The sequence below is a fragment of the Musca domestica genome, unplaced genomic scaffold (assembly GCF_030504385.1).
Source record: "Musca domestica strain aabys unplaced genomic scaffold, Musca_domestica.polishedcontigs.V.1.1 8, whole genome shotgun sequence".
NCBI classification, from domain to species: Eukaryota; Metazoa; Arthropoda; class Insecta; order Diptera; family Muscidae; genus Musca; species Musca domestica.
In genome coordinates, this window is record NW_026712409.1 from 14,824,409 (window position 1) to 14,842,377 (window position 17,969).

Below are 17,969 nucleotides of genomic sequence, written 5' to 3' on the forward strand. Positions count from 1 at the left end.
CAGGTCCTATAGATGTTAGACATGCAGTCATACTTTGTAAAAAAATGAAAGGAAGCAACAGTTTTCGCAAATGAGCAAACAGCTGGAATTGTTTCACACCGGGACACACTAGTTCAAAAAGCTATTCTGCAAAAGAAACCATTGGAACTATATCCATTCCTCTTTTCTGGAAGTGTGTTCCTTGGGGAGTCCATAACGTAGAAGGTCTAAAGAAAGTCTTCTGGTTTTACAAAATTTCTTAAAAATCTTGGATGTCTATTTTACTCCTTTTTATTTCTTCTTTGTCAATATATTTTACAAAAAAATTTGCCACGCGCTTTGCCATTTAAAGAAAATGCTTCATAACTTTCTTGCAATTATAATTATATGCCACAAACTTATCCATCCATCTACCCAAAAAGATAGTTGTCAGTTAGGTGCAACATGCGAAGGCACGTAATAGAGAAAAGCCGTTGCTTGCCATCAACACATTTTCCCATAATTTTCATGCGCCAACAAGTCACAAAATTTTAAACATAAAATCACAATTTTTTTAATGGTCGATCACCCACTCCCGGCGAAATTTGCCGACTCCCCAAGCCGACAAAAATATTCCAGAGGTACTAATTAGCCAATTTTCATTACGAGACAATATAACCCGCTAACATAAACAATAACTAGGTAGGAAATTCAATACCCCACCGCCTGTCCCATTAGACGCTTGAATATCGCCATGGAAGACACAACCAACAACTACTGACCCATTAACACCAACATTAACATGCTACACTTTCAATTTCTACGGAGAGGAAAAGTGGTGAGAGCACAGGAGAATTACATCCAAAACAATAACTGGTCAATGGGTGAGGTGAGGAGACCCCCCTTTGGGTTCGCAAAGCAATACCTCATCTTTGTTGAGGCAATTACGACCACGGCATATGAAATTAAAAGTGATGACTGTAAACATTTTTCCAGTTAATTATAGGCGTCTGCTAATGTTTCTTCTTCAGTCGCCGAAGATAATGGAGATGATTTGCCATGACGAGGTAGATGATGATGATGATAAAGACGATACTAAAGATGGCCACAAGCCTAATGGTTATTTTTTTCGTTATTTTCTCAATCTGCAAAAAAAGGTGTTGGCGGAAGTTAACATTTAGCCAGGTACTTGTAGGCTTAGTTAGTTAGACCGCTCTTTGCTGGATGTGAAGTATTGTATAATAACATTTAATTTTTGTTTATTTTTTATTGCAGCTAACAGTGGTTGTCCAAGAGGAAAATATTAATGGCATTTAACATATTTGCATTTAAAGTTATTAATGATTATGGCCTATGGAGGCCTTGGAAAAATGTTTAAAAATATATCCAATTGAGGATTTGAAGTGACTTAGAGGTTATGAGGGACCCTTCAAAGGTTTTTGGAACGGTAATCGATTATGGATATTAATGAAAGAGTTATCCAAAAATATCTGCTCAATGTCTCCCCTGGCCTTTCAAAAAATGAGAGCCCTGAAAATAAGTTATAAAAAAATATTAGATTTCGGTTTCTCATGGCCTTTTCAAAATATACATAACTATCAATATCTCATAAAATATTTCTCAAATCCTTTAATTGTGGATCCCTATCCCTAAAATCTCTGTTTAAAGACCTAATATTTCCAAAAATATTTCATGCATTTTATATAAATGCTGGGCTACCTTGTGTAGATTAGAGAGAATTTCGTTAAACAGGGATCTATTTTAATGCATTCTACTTTAAATTATATAAGAATGTGTGGTGAGCAAACCTCCGAGGTCATTGGGAATACATTATATAGATAGGCCTCGAGAGTACTTGAGAAAAATCCCGTTCAGAGCTCTGGCAAACCTTGAAATATGTTCATGGTAATAACACAGGCTGGTCTTGAAAACACTTCTTAAAAAAAATCGAAAAATGTCTTCGTTGGGTCTCGGGAAAATCTTTTCAAAATTCCCAACTAACTTCGATGGTTCTCAGTCCAATGTAAGCCTTTGATAGACTTTAAGAACATGTACTTAATATCTTTATATACTTTATGGTCTGAGATTGCCTTGGTAACATCTCCCTCAAAAAACCTCGTTAACGGTCCTGGCAGACCTTGGAAAAATTCTTGAAAAAGAAACCCACGTTAAAGCCCCTGCTAGATCTTAAAAAATCCATGTCAAAGAATCTGTATACCTTGAAAAATATTCTGTAAAAATCCACGTTAATGGCTCCGACAGACCTTGCAAATTGTTCTTTAAAAAAAGCCATCTTAAGGGCCTTCGCAGACCTTGCAAAACATAAAAAAGACTCGTTAATGGCCTTAAATATTTTTTTTTTTCAAAAAATCTAAAAGATTTGCAACGATAATCTTAAAAAACTCGGGTGTATGCCTTTTGTAGCTCTTGAAAAAATATTCTTAAAAAATTCTCGTAAAGTACCCTTGTGGACCTTGAGAAATATTATTACAAAGTCCACGCCAGTATTTCATGAAGCACCTGAAAAATATTCTTTGAAAATCAATTTTAATGTACAGAACTGGACCTGGCAAATGTGGTTCAATCCATGGATGATTTCTTAGAAGTCTTCTAATCTTAGAGACCTTTAATAAGGTCTTCTATGTATGGACAACTTTAGAATATCTCTTAAGAAGCCCTTTTAAGAGGTCTTGTTTTGAGAAGAGAACCTTCTTAAAAGGCCTTCTCCCCATAGGAGGCTTTTGAAGAGGCCTTCAATTTGGCAGACCTTCCCTAAAGCAGGCATTTTTTTTGGCAGGGGGCTCTCAGTAGGTATTCTGTTTATAGAAGTCTACTAAAATCGGATGAGTTTACCTTTCCCATAAATATAGTTCTGAATTATGTTTTTTTTTTTGGAAAAATACCTCTTTTCTCTTTCCTAAAACCACTGTCCCACACATTTGATGATGCACATTATTACTAATGTCATGTATTGTGGTGTGCCCCTGGATGGTATTTAAAAACAATTTTTTCTTATACCATTATTCGCATAACATCTTGTGGCAAGCCGGTCTTTCGTAGCTGCTGCCACAAACAACAAAGAGATCTCCCCCCAAAAAAAAAACCTGTTGTTACCTATCATGCATCATGGCTGCATGGCGTAGCCTTAAGTACCTTGCATCTTAAATTACCGATACCCTGCTTCATCAGACGTTGCCGGTATTTTTCCTATGTCTGGATTAGCACTTGACCAAGCACAACCCAGGTATTAGGCGGACATTGTCTTAAGTTGTGAGGCGAAGCCACAAAAGTGGGATGTGACTTTGCAGAAAATGTGCAATGTCTGACAATTTGATGTTTGACATTTAGTTGTGGGCCAAACAGACGATGTAGGGCTGCTGCGATGACTTGCAAATAAAAAAAACAAAAACATGTTGTAACTTGAATGATGAAATCCTCAACTACTTCGTGATACTTAAATTTGACGATGGAAAATTATTAAATAAACCACTAAAAGGTTGCTAATTATGCAGTTGTTTAAAGGTGGTTAAATATTTATGTGTTACGTGGAAGGAAGATACATGTTAAGCTTCAGGCTCTGAAAAAGTACCAACACTTCAAATTCTAATAGAAAAACCCCTTGATAAATTTTATGTGAAAAACGCTACAGTAGCAACACTGTATCATTGACTGAACATACCCCACATAAACACTGTTTCTTTTCATTCTTCCCCACCCTATTTGTTACTCTTTTTCTCTTCTTATGTTAATGAGAGAACCTCTGATATGGGTTAGAAATGCCGTTGTCACTAGCATAAATATGAATAGAGCAAGAGCAAGAATAGAAACAACCCAGTGGGAAAATGTAATCGATGGGAAACGAACGGGTTAAGATCGAGCCATTGTGCTTTATTGATTACCGTACACATTACCGAATAAAATACAAAAATTGTCTATATATTTGACCGCCTATTGATTTAAAGTATTTGCTTGGCAAATTGTAAAATTAATTTGTTAAATTGTTTAGATAATTGTGTTTTCTAGTTAAGTAATTTATTTTTAGAGATATACAGACAACGAAACAAATTCTTAAAATTTAGTCGGTCAAGGAGTTTTTTTATTTTGGCTTAATATTTTGCGTCTGAATGTTGAATGAGTTGGAAGAAAATTTTGATTGCTCTGTAATAATTATGGCTATCAAAAATTGTTTGAAACTTTTGGTTGCTGTAACGAGGCAGGTTGTGGAAAATGGTAAGAAGTTGGCAGAATTTCACATGGGAGAAACAAGTGTAAATAATTTTTAATTGTATATCTTTTTCAGTATCAAGCAAATCAAAATTTAATATATTTGCATTTAAAGTTATTTAAAAAATCAATACGAATTGAAATTTGAAATTCTTCAACATAAGGACAATTTAAAATTTGGATTTATAAAATTTAAGGGGCATTGCATTTAAAGTTATTAAAGAATGGCAGGTTTTCTAAAGATATAAGAGATATTTCTCCCATGAATATTTCGTTCTTAATCACCTTCTGCAGTAAAATATCTGGTTAAGGGTTCTGATTACTCTTCGAAAATTTCCAATATATATTTCCAAAACAACATAAATATCTCCCAAAAATATTAATAGCTTCCAAAAACCTCAAAATATACTTCGGATTATTTGCTCTCGTGGCCCTGGAAACAAATTTCCTAAACCAAAATCTAGTACAAGAAAACTATTTTCAAAAATAGCTGATTTTGGCTCCGATTATCCAGGACACATATTCTTAAGAAATTCATTATAAGGCCATTTAAAATAATTTTTTGGCAATTTATAATTACAGGCCCCTGTCCTATCAATATTTCAAAAAAATAATATTTAGCAAATAATTGATTAAGTAGACAAATATTTCCGCTACATTTATATATTAATGTAGAACGTTTTTCTGAATACCTATCACCAACCACAGTTTAACATATTTACGTTTAATGTTATTTCAAAAGCAAGTTTGGACGAAATATTGAAATTCTTCGTCATGAGAAAAATGTATAACTTGGATTCACACAATTTAGCATATTTGCATTTAAAGTTATTACAAAAGATGAAAAATCTTGAAGTCTCTATTAGCCACAATATTTTTCCAAAGAACTTCTACGGATAAAATATCCCCTTTGTGGTGCATTTTTCAAAATGCTGAGATGCAAACTCAAGACAAAATATTCTTCAAGATGTATTTGTGATATAATTCTACTATAGGTCCTAGAATGCAGCAAAAGTTTTTATCTTATCTAAGCGCCAGAAATTCATTAATTTATAAAAAACGCACTCCAGCATTTAAATGTGAATAAATCTTTTGTGTCTCGTAACATCGCTCGTTACCGTGATACAGGTAGCGTAGCCCGACGTCAAGGAAGTGATCGGATGAAAACAGAAACAACAGCAGAAATGGTTCGAAAAGTGAAGAAGCGACTTGAGCGAAACCCGCGTCGCAGTGACCGAAAAATGACTCGTCAGCTGAACATATCGCAATGTTCCATTCGGCAAATATTAGAAAATAAGCCGTCGAAATTCTAAAAAGTGCAATAACTTACACCGCAACAGAAAGAAAATAGACTCAAAAGAGCTTAAGAGTTGCTTCGCTTGGCCGAAAGTGGTGTACTGCCGAATTTGGTTTCCGATTTTCTCTGATGAGAAAACATTCCTTTTCCAGCAGTTTGTAAACCAACAAAATGATCTGTTTACTTGCCAGAGAGGTCAGCAGAAATTGTGTACCTTCGGTTGGCCACCAGAACTCAAGCGCCGGCCATGGTGGTGGTGTGGGCCGCCATAACAGCCGATGGTCGCTATCCGCTCGTATTAATCTACCGTGGCAGCAGAATAAATGCCGAATATTATTGCGAAAATATTGTGGTGGGTGTATTAAAGTCTTTGGCACGCAAACATTTGGGCCGCAGACCTTGGACATTCCAACAGGACTCAGCACGCGCCAGCCAAGAATGGTTACAAAATGAGGTTCCTCGCTTCATTTCCAGCGCACAATGGCCACCAAAATCTTGGGATACCAATCCGTTGGATTATTGTGTCTGGAGTATTTTGGAAAGCAAGTTTGGTACTAAAAACTACCAAAGTGTCGATCACACCAAGCAAGAGCTTCTCCTGGAATGGGCCCAAATATCGCAGAGCAACATTCGGACAGCGTGTGACGGTTTCATTGGTCGTTTGAAGGCCATATTTCGTGCCAAAGGAGACCAATTCAAACAAATCTTAACTTGTTCTAAAATTTGATGTTATTTCCGAAAATTTTTGCTTTTATTCAATAAAATTAAAAAAAAAAATTAGAAATTATGGCATTTGACTCTGTTGCAGTTTTTTTTTATCTCACCCTGTACACCCTGTAGGGTTTTAACGAAAATTACATTCGAAATTTATAGGTTACAAGTGAAAATAATGTTTTTTACTGTCAATCTAACACGTTTCCATTCTAAGACAAAATCTTTCTTAATTTTTCATTTTCTGCGGAACTTGCCAAAGGAAGAAATGTCCTGCATAAAATTTTAGTATGAGTCTCAGAATAAACCTTATTTGTAGGTATAACGGTTTTTAAGAAAATTACATTCGAATTTAATATATTTCTTATATATCAATGGCTTTGAAAAGGATGAAAAGGATGCCGATCATTTCGATTTTTTTAAATTTTATTTATTTATTTACCAAACCGACCCTCGTATATTCTTTTATCACAGCTGGTGTTGCCTGGCCTAGCCTTCGATAATTTGTTTTCAATTTTCTTTAAATTGACTCAGCCCCCAAGTGGTTTGCCATTAAAAGCGATTATAAGTTGATTGCCCAAAAAAAACAACGACTCAAATGAAAGAACATGAATTTAACCTTAATATTTTAATAAATTTAATTAAATTATTAAATACCAAACACACAAAAAAAAACAACAACACAACAAATACATTAAGAAAATTGATTACAATTTAATTTGTTTTGACAGACATGTTCAAATGTGAATTGGTGGTTTAGATTTGGGTTATGGGTGTTAAAATTTTAATTTCGGTGATTAAATCGAAAATATTTTTGAAAAGTCGTATTTAAAAAAATAAGGGCAAATTTTTTCTCCGTAGAAAAATCCTAATGTAATTTTTTTGGTGTTGAAAAAAAAACCTGTGATGATTAACTTGACTATAAAAAAAAAACAACTTAGAGCAATTTACTTATAAAAAAATTCTCAGACAAACCTGTACCATTTCTTTCATTGCAAAAAGTTACAGGCCTTTGAGGCCAATCTTAGCTGTAGAAAAAAATCCCAGAGAACAACTTTTTTCTGGGAAAAAAAAATCCATAGAAAAAAATCTTTTAAGAAAAAAATTCTCGCTCTACTAGGGACAACTACAGGGTGAGATCAAAAACAGCAACAAAGCCAACCGCCATAACTTTTTAAATTTTATTTTTACAAGCCCACGATTTTGGCGCTGCAAGTCCTTGAACCAATATTCTTTAAAAATTCACAATTTTGACCTTGATATACCTTTTTTTAATTTTATTGAATGGAAATAAAAAATGTCGGAAATAGCATCAAATTTTAGAATAAGTTTAGATTTGTTCGAATTGGCCACCTTTGGCGCGAATTATGACCTACAAACGGCCAATGAAACCGTCACACGCTGACCGAATGTTGCTCTGCGGTATTTTGGCCCATTCCCGGCGAAGCGCTTGCTTGAGGTTATCGACACTTTGGCATTTTTTTGTGCCAATCTTGCTTTCCAAAATACTCCAGACACAATACTCCAACGGATTGGTATTCGGAGATTTTGGTTGTCATTGTGCGCTGGAAATGAAGCGAGGAACCTCGTTTTGTAACCATATTTGGGTGGCGCGTGTTGAGTGCGATGGTGCTGAGTCCTGTTGGAATTGGAAGTCCAAGTTCTGCGGCCAAATTGTTTGCGTGCCCAAGGCTTAATATACCCTCCAGAATATTTTCGCGATAATATTCGGCATTTATTCTGATGCCACGGTTTGCGACGACTAATACGAGCAGAGAGCGACCATCGGCTGTTATGGCGGCCCACACCATCACCATGGTCGGCTTGAGGTTTGAGTTCTGGTGGCCAACCGAAGGTGCACTTTTTCTTCTGACCTCTCTGGCAAGTAAACGCGATCACTTTGTTTGTTTACAAACTGCTGGAAAAGGAATATTTTCTCATCGGAGAAAATCTGAAACCAAATTCGGCCACTTCACCACTTTCGGCCAAGCGAAGCAACTCTTTAGCTCTTTTGAGTCTATTTTCTTTCCGATGCGGTGTATGTTTTTGCACTTTTTGGAATTTCAATGGCTTTACCCCGAGGAGCTCATTTTTCAATATTTGCCGAATGGAATATTGTGATATGTTCAGCTCGCGAGCCATTTTTCTGCAACGCGGGTTTCGATCAAGTCGCTTCTTTACTTTTCGAACCATTTCTGCTGATGTTGCTGGTTTTCTTCCGTCCATTTCCTTGACGTCGGGCTACGCTACCAGTATCACGGTAACAAGCGATGGTACGAAACACAAAAGATTTATTCACATTTAAATGCCGGAGTGCTCTAACGATAGCCACTTGTGGTTCTCCTGCCAAATATAAAGAATCACACTAACACACTTGAATTCCATCACGAATAACTTTTTTTCTGGAAAATTCTCACCAAAATGCTTTTGTGCGCTTGTGAACGATACAATGAGCTGTTACTGGTATTTAAAAGCTGACGGACGAGTGGCTTAGAAATGACAGCAGTCTGAAATTGCTTGCAGTTTTTTCATCTCACCCTGTATTTCCACAATTTTTTTTTTACTTAAGAAAAAAATTCTTCAAACAAATTCGACTCATTATTTGTTTAGAGAAAAAAATCCTCAGATTAATTAAATAAATGTCTGCATTAGAAAAAAAATCCAATTTTTTTAACCCTGTCAAATGGCAACCATTTAATTTATTTCTATTTAATTTTTTACCACATAAAAAAAAATTCAATTATTTTTTTATAATTTTTGACACAGCACGTATCATACATTTACAACGGCAATGATTTTGATTCGCATTCATTTTTTTTTTTGATTTTTTTTTTACAAAATTGTATTTCTCATCGCTTGCACTTTTGCATGCAGTAGTTGTTGTCAACTCACGGCATTACATTGAAGACTTTGGACTGGGTCACTAATGCTACGCACGACGTGCAGTAGGTGGGGTTGGGTTAGAACTCTTTTTTTTTTGAGCAGCCACTGCTGCTGCTGCAGTGTCGACAAATAAATCACGTAGCAGCTATAGAAATACAAAAAACGTGTTCGACAACATTTTTTTATTAGATTTCAATTTGATTTTAATCTCCTCCTGTATGTCTTCATTTTGTATTATGCAATGCAGAAACATGTATGTATGCATACACACACACACACGTATGTGTATGTGTAGACACGTGTTTACACATGCATACCAAAGAGCAAAGTATTTAGGTGACTACGGTTTTACAAATGACAAACACATGAATTTGAATTATTCTAACTAAGGCAGGGTAACATGGGCGTACGGAAGAAAAAAATCTTCTGCTCAGGGCATCCTGAGGAGACTTTTTTCCACAGGAAAAAATCTGCTCAGGGCTCCCTGAGGAGACTTTTTTCCACAGGAAAAAATCTGCTCAGGGCTCCCTGAGGAGACTTTTTTCCATAGGAAAAAATCTGCTCAGGGCTCCCTGAGGAGACTTTTTTCCATAGGAAAAAATCTGCTCAGGGCTCCCTGAGGAGACTTTTTTCCATAGGAAAAAATCTGCAAAAAAATTCCTCAGGCCAGTGAGGACAGTTTTTTCTATAGAAAAAAATTCCTCAGGCCAGTGAGGACAGTTTTTTCTATAGAAAAAAATTCCTCAGGCCAGTGAGGACAGTTTTTTCTATAGAAAAAAATTCCTCAGGCCAGTGAGGATAGTTTTTTCTATAGAAAAAAATTCCTCAGGCCAGTGAGGACAGTTTTTTCTATAGAAAAAAATTCCTCAGGCCAGTGAGGACAGTTTTTTCTATAGAAAAAAAATCCACACGCCACTGAGGACAGTTTTTTCTATAGAAAAAAATTCCTCAGGCCAGTGAGGACAGTTTTTTCTATAGAAAAAAAAAAAATTCCTCAGGCCAGTGAGGACAGTTTTTTCTATAGAAAAAAAAAATCCTCAGGCCAGTGAGGACAGTTTTTTCTATAGAAAAAAATCCTCAGGCCAGTGAGGACAGTTTTTTCTATAGAAAAAAATTCCTCAGGCCAGTGAGGATAGTTTTTTCTATAGAAAAAAATATGCTCAGGCCAGTGAGGATAGTTTTTTCTATAGAAAAAAATTCCTCAGGCCAGTGAGGACAGTTTTTTCTATAGAAAAAAATTCCTCAGGCCAGTGAGGACAGTTTTTTCTATAGAAAAAAATTCCTCAGGCCAGTGAGGACAGTTTTTTCTATAGAAAAAAATTCCTCAGGCCAGTGAGGACAGTTTTTTCTATAGAAAAAAAATTCCTCAGGCCAGTGAGGATAGTTTTTTCTATAGAAAAAAATTCCTCAGGCCAGTGAGGATAGTTTTTTCTATAGAAAAAATATGTTCAGCCCAGTGAGGATAGTTTTTTCTATAGAAAAAATTGGTCAGGCCAGTGAGGATAGTTTTTTCTATAGCAAAAAAATTCTTCAGGCCAGTGAGGATAGTTTTTTCTATAGAAAAAAATTCCTCAGGCCAGTGAGGATAGTTTTTTCTATAGAAAAAAATTCCTCAGGCCAGTGAGGATAGTTTTTTCTATAGAAAAAAATGTGCTCAGGCCAGTGAGGATAGTTTTTTCTATAGAAAAAATGTGCTCAGGCCAGTGAGGATAGTTTTTTCTATAGAAAAAAATGTGCTCAGGCCAGTGAGGATAGTTTTTTCTATAGCAAAAAAATTCTTCAGGCCAGTGAGGATAGTTTTTTCTATAGAAAAAAATTCCTCAGGCCAGTGAGGATAGTTTTTTCTATAGAAAAAAATGTGCTCAGGCCAGTGAGGATAGTTTTTTCTATAGAAAAAATGTGGTCAGGCCAGTGAGGATAGTTTTTTCTATAGAAAAAAATGTGCTCAGGCCAGTGAGGATAGTTTTTTCTATAGAAAAAAAATGTGCTCAGGCCAGTGAGGTAAGTTTTTTCTATAGAAAAAAATTCCTCAGGCCAGTGAGGTAAGTTTTTTCTATAGAAAAAAATTCCTCAGGCCAGTGAGGTAAGTTTTTTCTATAGAAAAAAATTCCTCAGGCCAGTGAGGTAAGTTTTTTCTATAGAAAAAAATTCCTCAGGCCAGTGAGGTAAGTTTTTTCTATAGAAAAAAATTCCTCAGGCCAGTGAGGTAAGTTTTTTCTATAGAAAAAAATTCCTCAGGCCAGTGAGGTAACTTTTTTCTATAGAAAAAAATTCCTCAGGCCAGTGAGGTAACTTTTTTCTATAGAAAAAAATTCCTCAGGCCAGTGAGGTAAGTTTTTTCTATAGAAAAAATTCCTCAGGCCAGTGAGGTAAGTTTTTTCTATAGAAAAAATTCCTCAGGCCAGTGAGGTAAGTTTTTTCTATAGAAAAAATTCCTCAGGCCAGTGAGGACAGTTTTTCCTATAGAAAAAAAAATCCTCAGGCCAGGGAGGTAAGTTTTTCCTATAGAAAAAAATCCTCAGGCCAGTGAGGTAAGTTTTTTCTATAGAAAAAAAATCCTCAGGCCAGTGAGGATAGTTTTTTCTATAGAAAAAAATTCCTTAGGCCAGTGAGGTAAGTTTTTTCTATAAAAAATAAGATCGTCAGTGCAATGATTATAGTTTTTCCGACGGCTCTGCCTTGAATGTCCACACCATGTCATCGTAATCCATGTTGCAACATTTCAATTAAATTCTCACTTGCTTCATGTTGTTGTAGAATGTGTTTGGCTAAAAATTGAAAACGTTCGGCTTTTGGTCATTTAGGCTAATAGGAAATTACCTAATTTGGATAGGAAGATATTTCCTAAGCCAACACCATCTGAAGTGTCTCAGAATTTTTTGTTTCGGAAGAGAATTACATGTCCGGCTAAAAATAAGCTTTGATTCTAGTTTATGTTAAATGGCCATGAAATGGTTTTCCGATTTTAAAATTGAGGGGGAAAAAGGAAAAGAGTCTACTTACATAACACATGGGCGAGGGCGTGGATGAGCTTGTATTTCCGGTTACCATCAGGCCATTCTTTTTACCATTGCCGCCCAGCAGCGATTGTTGAATGCGATTGGTGCCGTAGTACATTTCCCAGATGCTGGGCTTTTTGCGATGCCATTCGAGGATGGAATCCTTGTCCTGGGGATCTGAGGAGTCGTTGGGTGAGTTGGAGGATGAGGCCGAGGCACAGCAGGAGCCAGAGGCAGAGTTATCATGTTTCCTCACACTACCTGTCGTTCTGGGATTATTTAGCTTCTCAAAGTTGCTGTTGGTGTCGTTTTCGAATTGTTGAATACTGGCCTGGTGGAAATTCAGGTTTCTCTGGAGCTGTGACCCACCACCGGGCAGAGGAGGCAGGGGATCACTTTGTCGCTCCATGCCGTTGCCGAAGGTGCGCAGGGTTTCCACATAACACTCGCTAATGGGAAAGACTTCGGTCAGGGATTTCCGTTTCATTTTGAAGTTCGGGTCACTGGCACACTTGATGGTGGTCACCTCCTGGCGTATGCTAATGGGTGGCAGACCCGATGTCTCATACGTGGATAGATGATCACTCATATCGCTGAGCGAACGCCGCCTTTCAAAGGCATTTTTCATTTTGACTATATTCTGATTTTTCACCAGACCCGTGCAGAGTTGCCGTATCTCCAGCTCGCTGTGCTGATTCATGCGCTGCAAATAGAGTTCGAGTTCCCGTTTCAGCGTTCCGATCATGGTGTGCAGCTCCTTGGGGATATATTCGTCCAGAGTCAAATGATTTCCCGTTGGTGCTTGAATTTGGCGCCTTGATTGGGCGCCACTGGGAGGCTCTTGCGTCAAATTGAGCAGACGAATCTTGTCACGCACATCCTCAAGTAGTTCGCGGGTATTTTGAAAATGCAGCTGATCCTCATAGCGTTTGGGATACAAATCACTGACCGAGACCGCCACCGACTGTTCGGATATGGAGCTGCGGGCGGGGGCTATGATGTCGCTTTCCACACGATAGGCATCCTCGGGACAGGAATTGATGTATTTGGCACATTTGTAGTGGTTCTCTTCTTGTTCCTCGGACAGAAAAGTGGGGTTGTCGATTCCCAAGGCTTTGGTCTTAGCTGGAGGTAGAAGTTGTTGGTGTTTCGGGTTTTGTTTCTTGTCCTTTTTTCCAGCCTCATCCAGGAGAAATGAATCCAAGTCAATGTCGATGAGGGAATCATCGGTCACGGGATCTTCGGACCAACCCCTTTTCAGGGTGCCAATGGCAGTGGCATCATAGCCTTCTCTGATGGTGGGTAAATGGGAATAGGAGGCTCGAATTTTCTCTTCTCCCCGGTGATGGGTTATGGCATCTGTGACTCCTCCTCCCACTCCCCCTGCTGTTGCTGCTGCCGCGGACGATCCCATGATCATGCCACGGGGAAATGATTTCAAATGGCGATCCAAGTTCTCAATACTACTCTCCAGGATACGTAAATTCTCCTTGAACTCCTTCGATGAGGAAGAATTGGAGGAGGTTTGGGGGCCATTGAAGCGACACAAAGATTGTTGTTGCGCAGCATTCGCCTCATTGCCTGGCTTTTGATGATCCGCGTACCGAAAGCGTCTATTATAGTCGAGAGTACGCATAACACTAGCCTCATCATCATCATCCTGGCCACACAAAGTTTCACCATTCCCAGCCAATGGCTTTTCATTCACCATTTTCCCCTTTCCACTCTCAGACGGGTGGCCGGCAATCAGGTTTGCCTTATGGCCAATTGCCATTTCTTTCAACTCAATGGTTGGCTCACTGTAGATGTGTTCCTCCAGCGAATAGGTGGAACACACATTGGAACTGTAATAACCCGAGGAGGCACTTTTATCGGTGGAATAATGGGACTGATGGGAGGCTGCCCGGCCGGGAGTTTTTGCCAGTTTTGGCATTACCTTGAATTCTTTGGCCACCTTGGAGGAATCATCCTCATCTTCTCGATGAATTTCCACAATTTCCTCGGAACCCAAGGAGCTGAGGCTGGAGGAGGTGGTTGAGTGTTTTTTCATGCGTCCAGCATTGCCTCCACCACCTCCGGATCCTGTTGCCAAAGTCTGGGCCATGGCTAAATTATTTGTGACTGATCCGGAATTCGATGGCATCACCGATGCAGGGGAATTTGTTGTTGTTGTCGCCGGTGTTGACATTGACTTTGAATTGTTGTTGCTGCTGCCACCACCTGCATTCAAAGTGCTGCAAAAACAAGAGAAGAGAAATTTGTAATTAATGAGAGTTGCAATAAAAGAGAGTGAGAGAGAAAAAAGAGAGAGGACATGTGTGAAACTACAGACACCACAACAGGCCACAAGACAAATTGCCGATGTTTTTCGCCCGTCTGTCCATCAGTCCGGTTGTCTGTGTGTCAGCTTTTCATTGAAAGGAAAATTTGTTATGATTTGTTTTTTTTTTTCCTTTGTTTTTTCTTCGTATCACAAAACGAAAGTGGTTCGACTGGATGCAATGGAAAACCAGTCCAATGACAAAATGTAGGTTAGTAGACATTTTTCTTATTTTATAATTGCTGGCGGACAAGGAAAATCGCTTAGCGAAAAATTTGTTTTGATTTTTGAAGAATGTCAACAATTTGTTTTGGGAAAGTCATGAAGGAGGCTTTTTCAGAGATCAAAACAGGCTGGAGAGGCAAAGGAAAGATGTCATTAGTCGAGATGATGAGACTTTTCTATACTACTAACCTCAGGGACCTGAGGACACTTTTTTCTATAGAAAAAACTAACCTCAGGAACCTGAGGAGACTTTTTTCTATAGAAAAAAACTAACCTCAGGAACCTGAGGAGACTTTTTTCTATAGAAAAAAACTAATCTCAGGAACCTGAGGAGACTTTTTCCTATAGAAAAAAACTAACCTCAGGTACCTGAGGAGATTTTTTTCTATAGAAAAAATTAACCTCAGGGACCTGAGGAGATTTTTTTCTATAGAAAAAATTAACCTCAGGGACCTGAAGAGATTTTTTTCTATAGAAAAAATTAACCTCAGGGACCTGAGGAGATTTTTTTCTGTAGAAAAAATTAACCTCCGGGACCTGAGGAGATTTTTTTCTATAGAAAAAATTAACCTCCGGGACCTGAGGAGATTTTTTCTATAGAAAAAATTAATCTCAGGGACCTGAGGAGATTTTTTTTCTATAGAAAAAATTAACCTCAGGGACCTGAGGAGATTTTTTTCTATAGAAAAAACTAACCTCAGGGACTTGAGGACTTGAGGAGACTTTTTCCTCAGGGACCTGAGGAGATTTTTTTCTATAGAAAAAATTAACCTCATGGACCTGAGGAGATTTTTTTCTATAGAAAAAATTAACCTCAGGGACCTGAGGAGATTTTTTTCTATAGAAAAAATTAACCTCAGGGACATGAGGAGATTTTTTTCTATAGAAAAAATCAACCTCAGGGACCTGAGGAGATTTTTTTCTATAGAAAAAATTAACCTCAGGGACCTAAGGAGATTTTTTCTATAGAAAAAATTAACTTCAGAGAACTGAGGAGATTTTTTTTTATAGAAAAAATTAACCTCAGGGAACTGAGGAGGTTTTTTTCTATAGAAAAAATTAACCTCAGGGACCTGAGGAGATTTTTTTCTATAGAAAAAATTAACCTCAGGGACCTGAGGAGATTTTTTTCTATAGAAAAAATTAACCTCAGGGACCTGAGGAGATTTTTTTCTATAGAAAAAATTAACCTCAGGGACCTGAGGAGATTTTTTTCTATAGAAAAAATTAACCTCAGGGACCTGAGGAGATTTTTTTCTATAGAAAAAATTAACCTCAGGGACCTGAGGAGATTTTTTTCTATAGAAAAAATTAACCTCAGGGACCTGAGGAGATTTTTTCTATAGAAAAAATTAACCTCAGGGACCTGAGGAGATTTTTTTCTATAGAAAAAATTAACCTCAGGGACCTGAGGAGATTTTTTTCTATAGAAAAATTAACCTCAGGGACCTGAGGAGATTTTTTTCTATAGAAAAAATTAACCTCAGGGACCTGAGGAGATTTTTTTCTATAGAAAAAATTAACCTCAGGGACCTGAGGAGATTTTTTTCTATAGAAAAAATTAACCTCAGGGACCTGAGGAGATTTTTTTCTATAGAAAAAATTAACCTCAGGGACCTGAGGAGATTTTTTTCTATAGAAAAAATTAAACTCAGGGACCTGAGGAGATTTTTTTCTATAGAAAAAATTAACCTCAGGGACCTGAGGAGATTTTTTTCTATAGAAAAAATTAACCTCAGGGACCTGAGGAGATTTTTTTTCTATAGAAAAAATTAACCTCAGGGACCTGAGGAGATTTTTTTCTATAGAAAAAATTAACCTCAGGGACCTGAGGAGATTTTTTTCTATAGAAAAAATTAACCTCAGGGACCTGAGGGGACTTTTTTTGTATAGAAAAAACTAACCTCATAGACCTGAGGGGACTTTTTTTGTATAGAAAAAACATACCTCAGAGACCTGAGGGGACTTTTTTGTATAGAAAAAACTAACCTCAGAGACCTGAGGAGACTATAGAAAAACTAACCTCAGAGATCCGAGGACTTATTTTGTATAGAAAAACTCTCCTCAGAGAAAAAAAATCCTCTGAAACCTGAGGAGTGTTTTTAAGTGATCTAATTATCCCTAACGTTTGTTTTTCTTTGGAAAAAACTGTCACCATGGATTGTATTTCTTTCCGTAACATTTCTAGGCCTTTAATAGAATTATTGTATATTTTGTTACCTGAACTATATTTGTCCAAAATTTGCGTAATTTTTCCAATTCTCCCACACCTGATTCTAAACCTTTAACGAAGAAGGTCAAAATTGAACTGAAAACCATTGGCAATATTTCTGCAGCCATTGCTTGTTTACCGTTAGCCATAATAACAAAAAAAGACCTATTAACATAACGGTAAATCGAACTTAATTTGCAATCGAATTCACAGCGATGACCTTTTGCTTGTCACCAACACCTGCCATCTGTCGTCTGGCCCCCAAACCATTGAAGACAATTCACTCCAATAAATTTGAGGAATGCCACACATGAAACAACTGTCATTCGACCCTCGTTGGGTTGTTGCTCTGCGGAATACTAATCAGATAATGTAAAATTTTAGTTTGAGACGTGATTTTTTTCCAAGTTTTGTTTGAAATGCATTACCTCCATTTTACGCTGTTTAGCCATGAACTTGAAAACAAAGTTAGGGGAGGTTGGTGCAAAAAATAAAAACAGAGCAAATTTCCAAAAAACAATGGCTAATCCAAAAAATATGTTTTTGTGATTCAAAAAATCCATCCAAAACTAAGACAGTGCTGCACCCCCGACGACAATAGTTCTGATTTACTAAGAATGCTAATATCAAGCCATCGCTCAATTTTGGAGTCTTCATTCGAAAAATATGCAAACAAAACTTCAAAAATTTCCAGACCGTCAGAAAAATGTGAAATAGCTTGGCATTCCAGCCACACCATTTGCAATGCCCGGCCTGGCATTGAAGAATCGAGAATATATCAAATACACATTTTAAACAAATTTTAAGACATACAGGGTGCGATAAAGAAAAAACAACTAACTTCAGACTGCTGTCACTTCTAAGCCACTCGTCCGACAGCTCAGGAAACTGAGGATTTTTTTTCTATAGAAAAAACTCTCCTCAGGAACCAGAGGATTTTTTCTATAGAAAAAACTCTCCTCAGGAACCTGAGGATTTTTTTCTATAGAAAAAACTCTCCTCAGGAACCTGAGGATTTTTTTTCTATAGAAAAAACTCTCCTCAGTAGCCTGAGGAATTTTTTTCTATAGAAAAAACTCTCCTCAGGAACCTGAGGATTTTTTTTCTATAGAAAAAATTAACCTCAGGGACCTGAGTAAT

General features: G+C 37.2%; 2 protein-coding genes across 2 annotated transcripts in view; both read right to left on the reverse strand.

Moving 5' to 3' along the window:
• The window catches only part of LOC101892653 (troponin C), a 519,923-nt gene that overhangs the window by 192,365 nt on the left and 309,589 nt on the right, over positions 1–17,969 (reverse strand). The window lies entirely within an intron of this gene.
• LOC101897782 (serine-rich adhesin for platelets) overlaps positions 1–17,969 on the reverse strand; it is a 169,530-nt gene that overhangs the window by 51,002 nt on the left and 100,559 nt on the right. Inside the window, exon 4 of the mRNA XM_059131002.1 lies at positions 12,077–14,306. Within this exon, the coding sequence (XP_058986985.1) occupies positions 12,077–14,306 (2,230 nt within the window). The remainder of the gene's footprint in view (positions 1–12,076; positions 14,307–17,969) is intronic.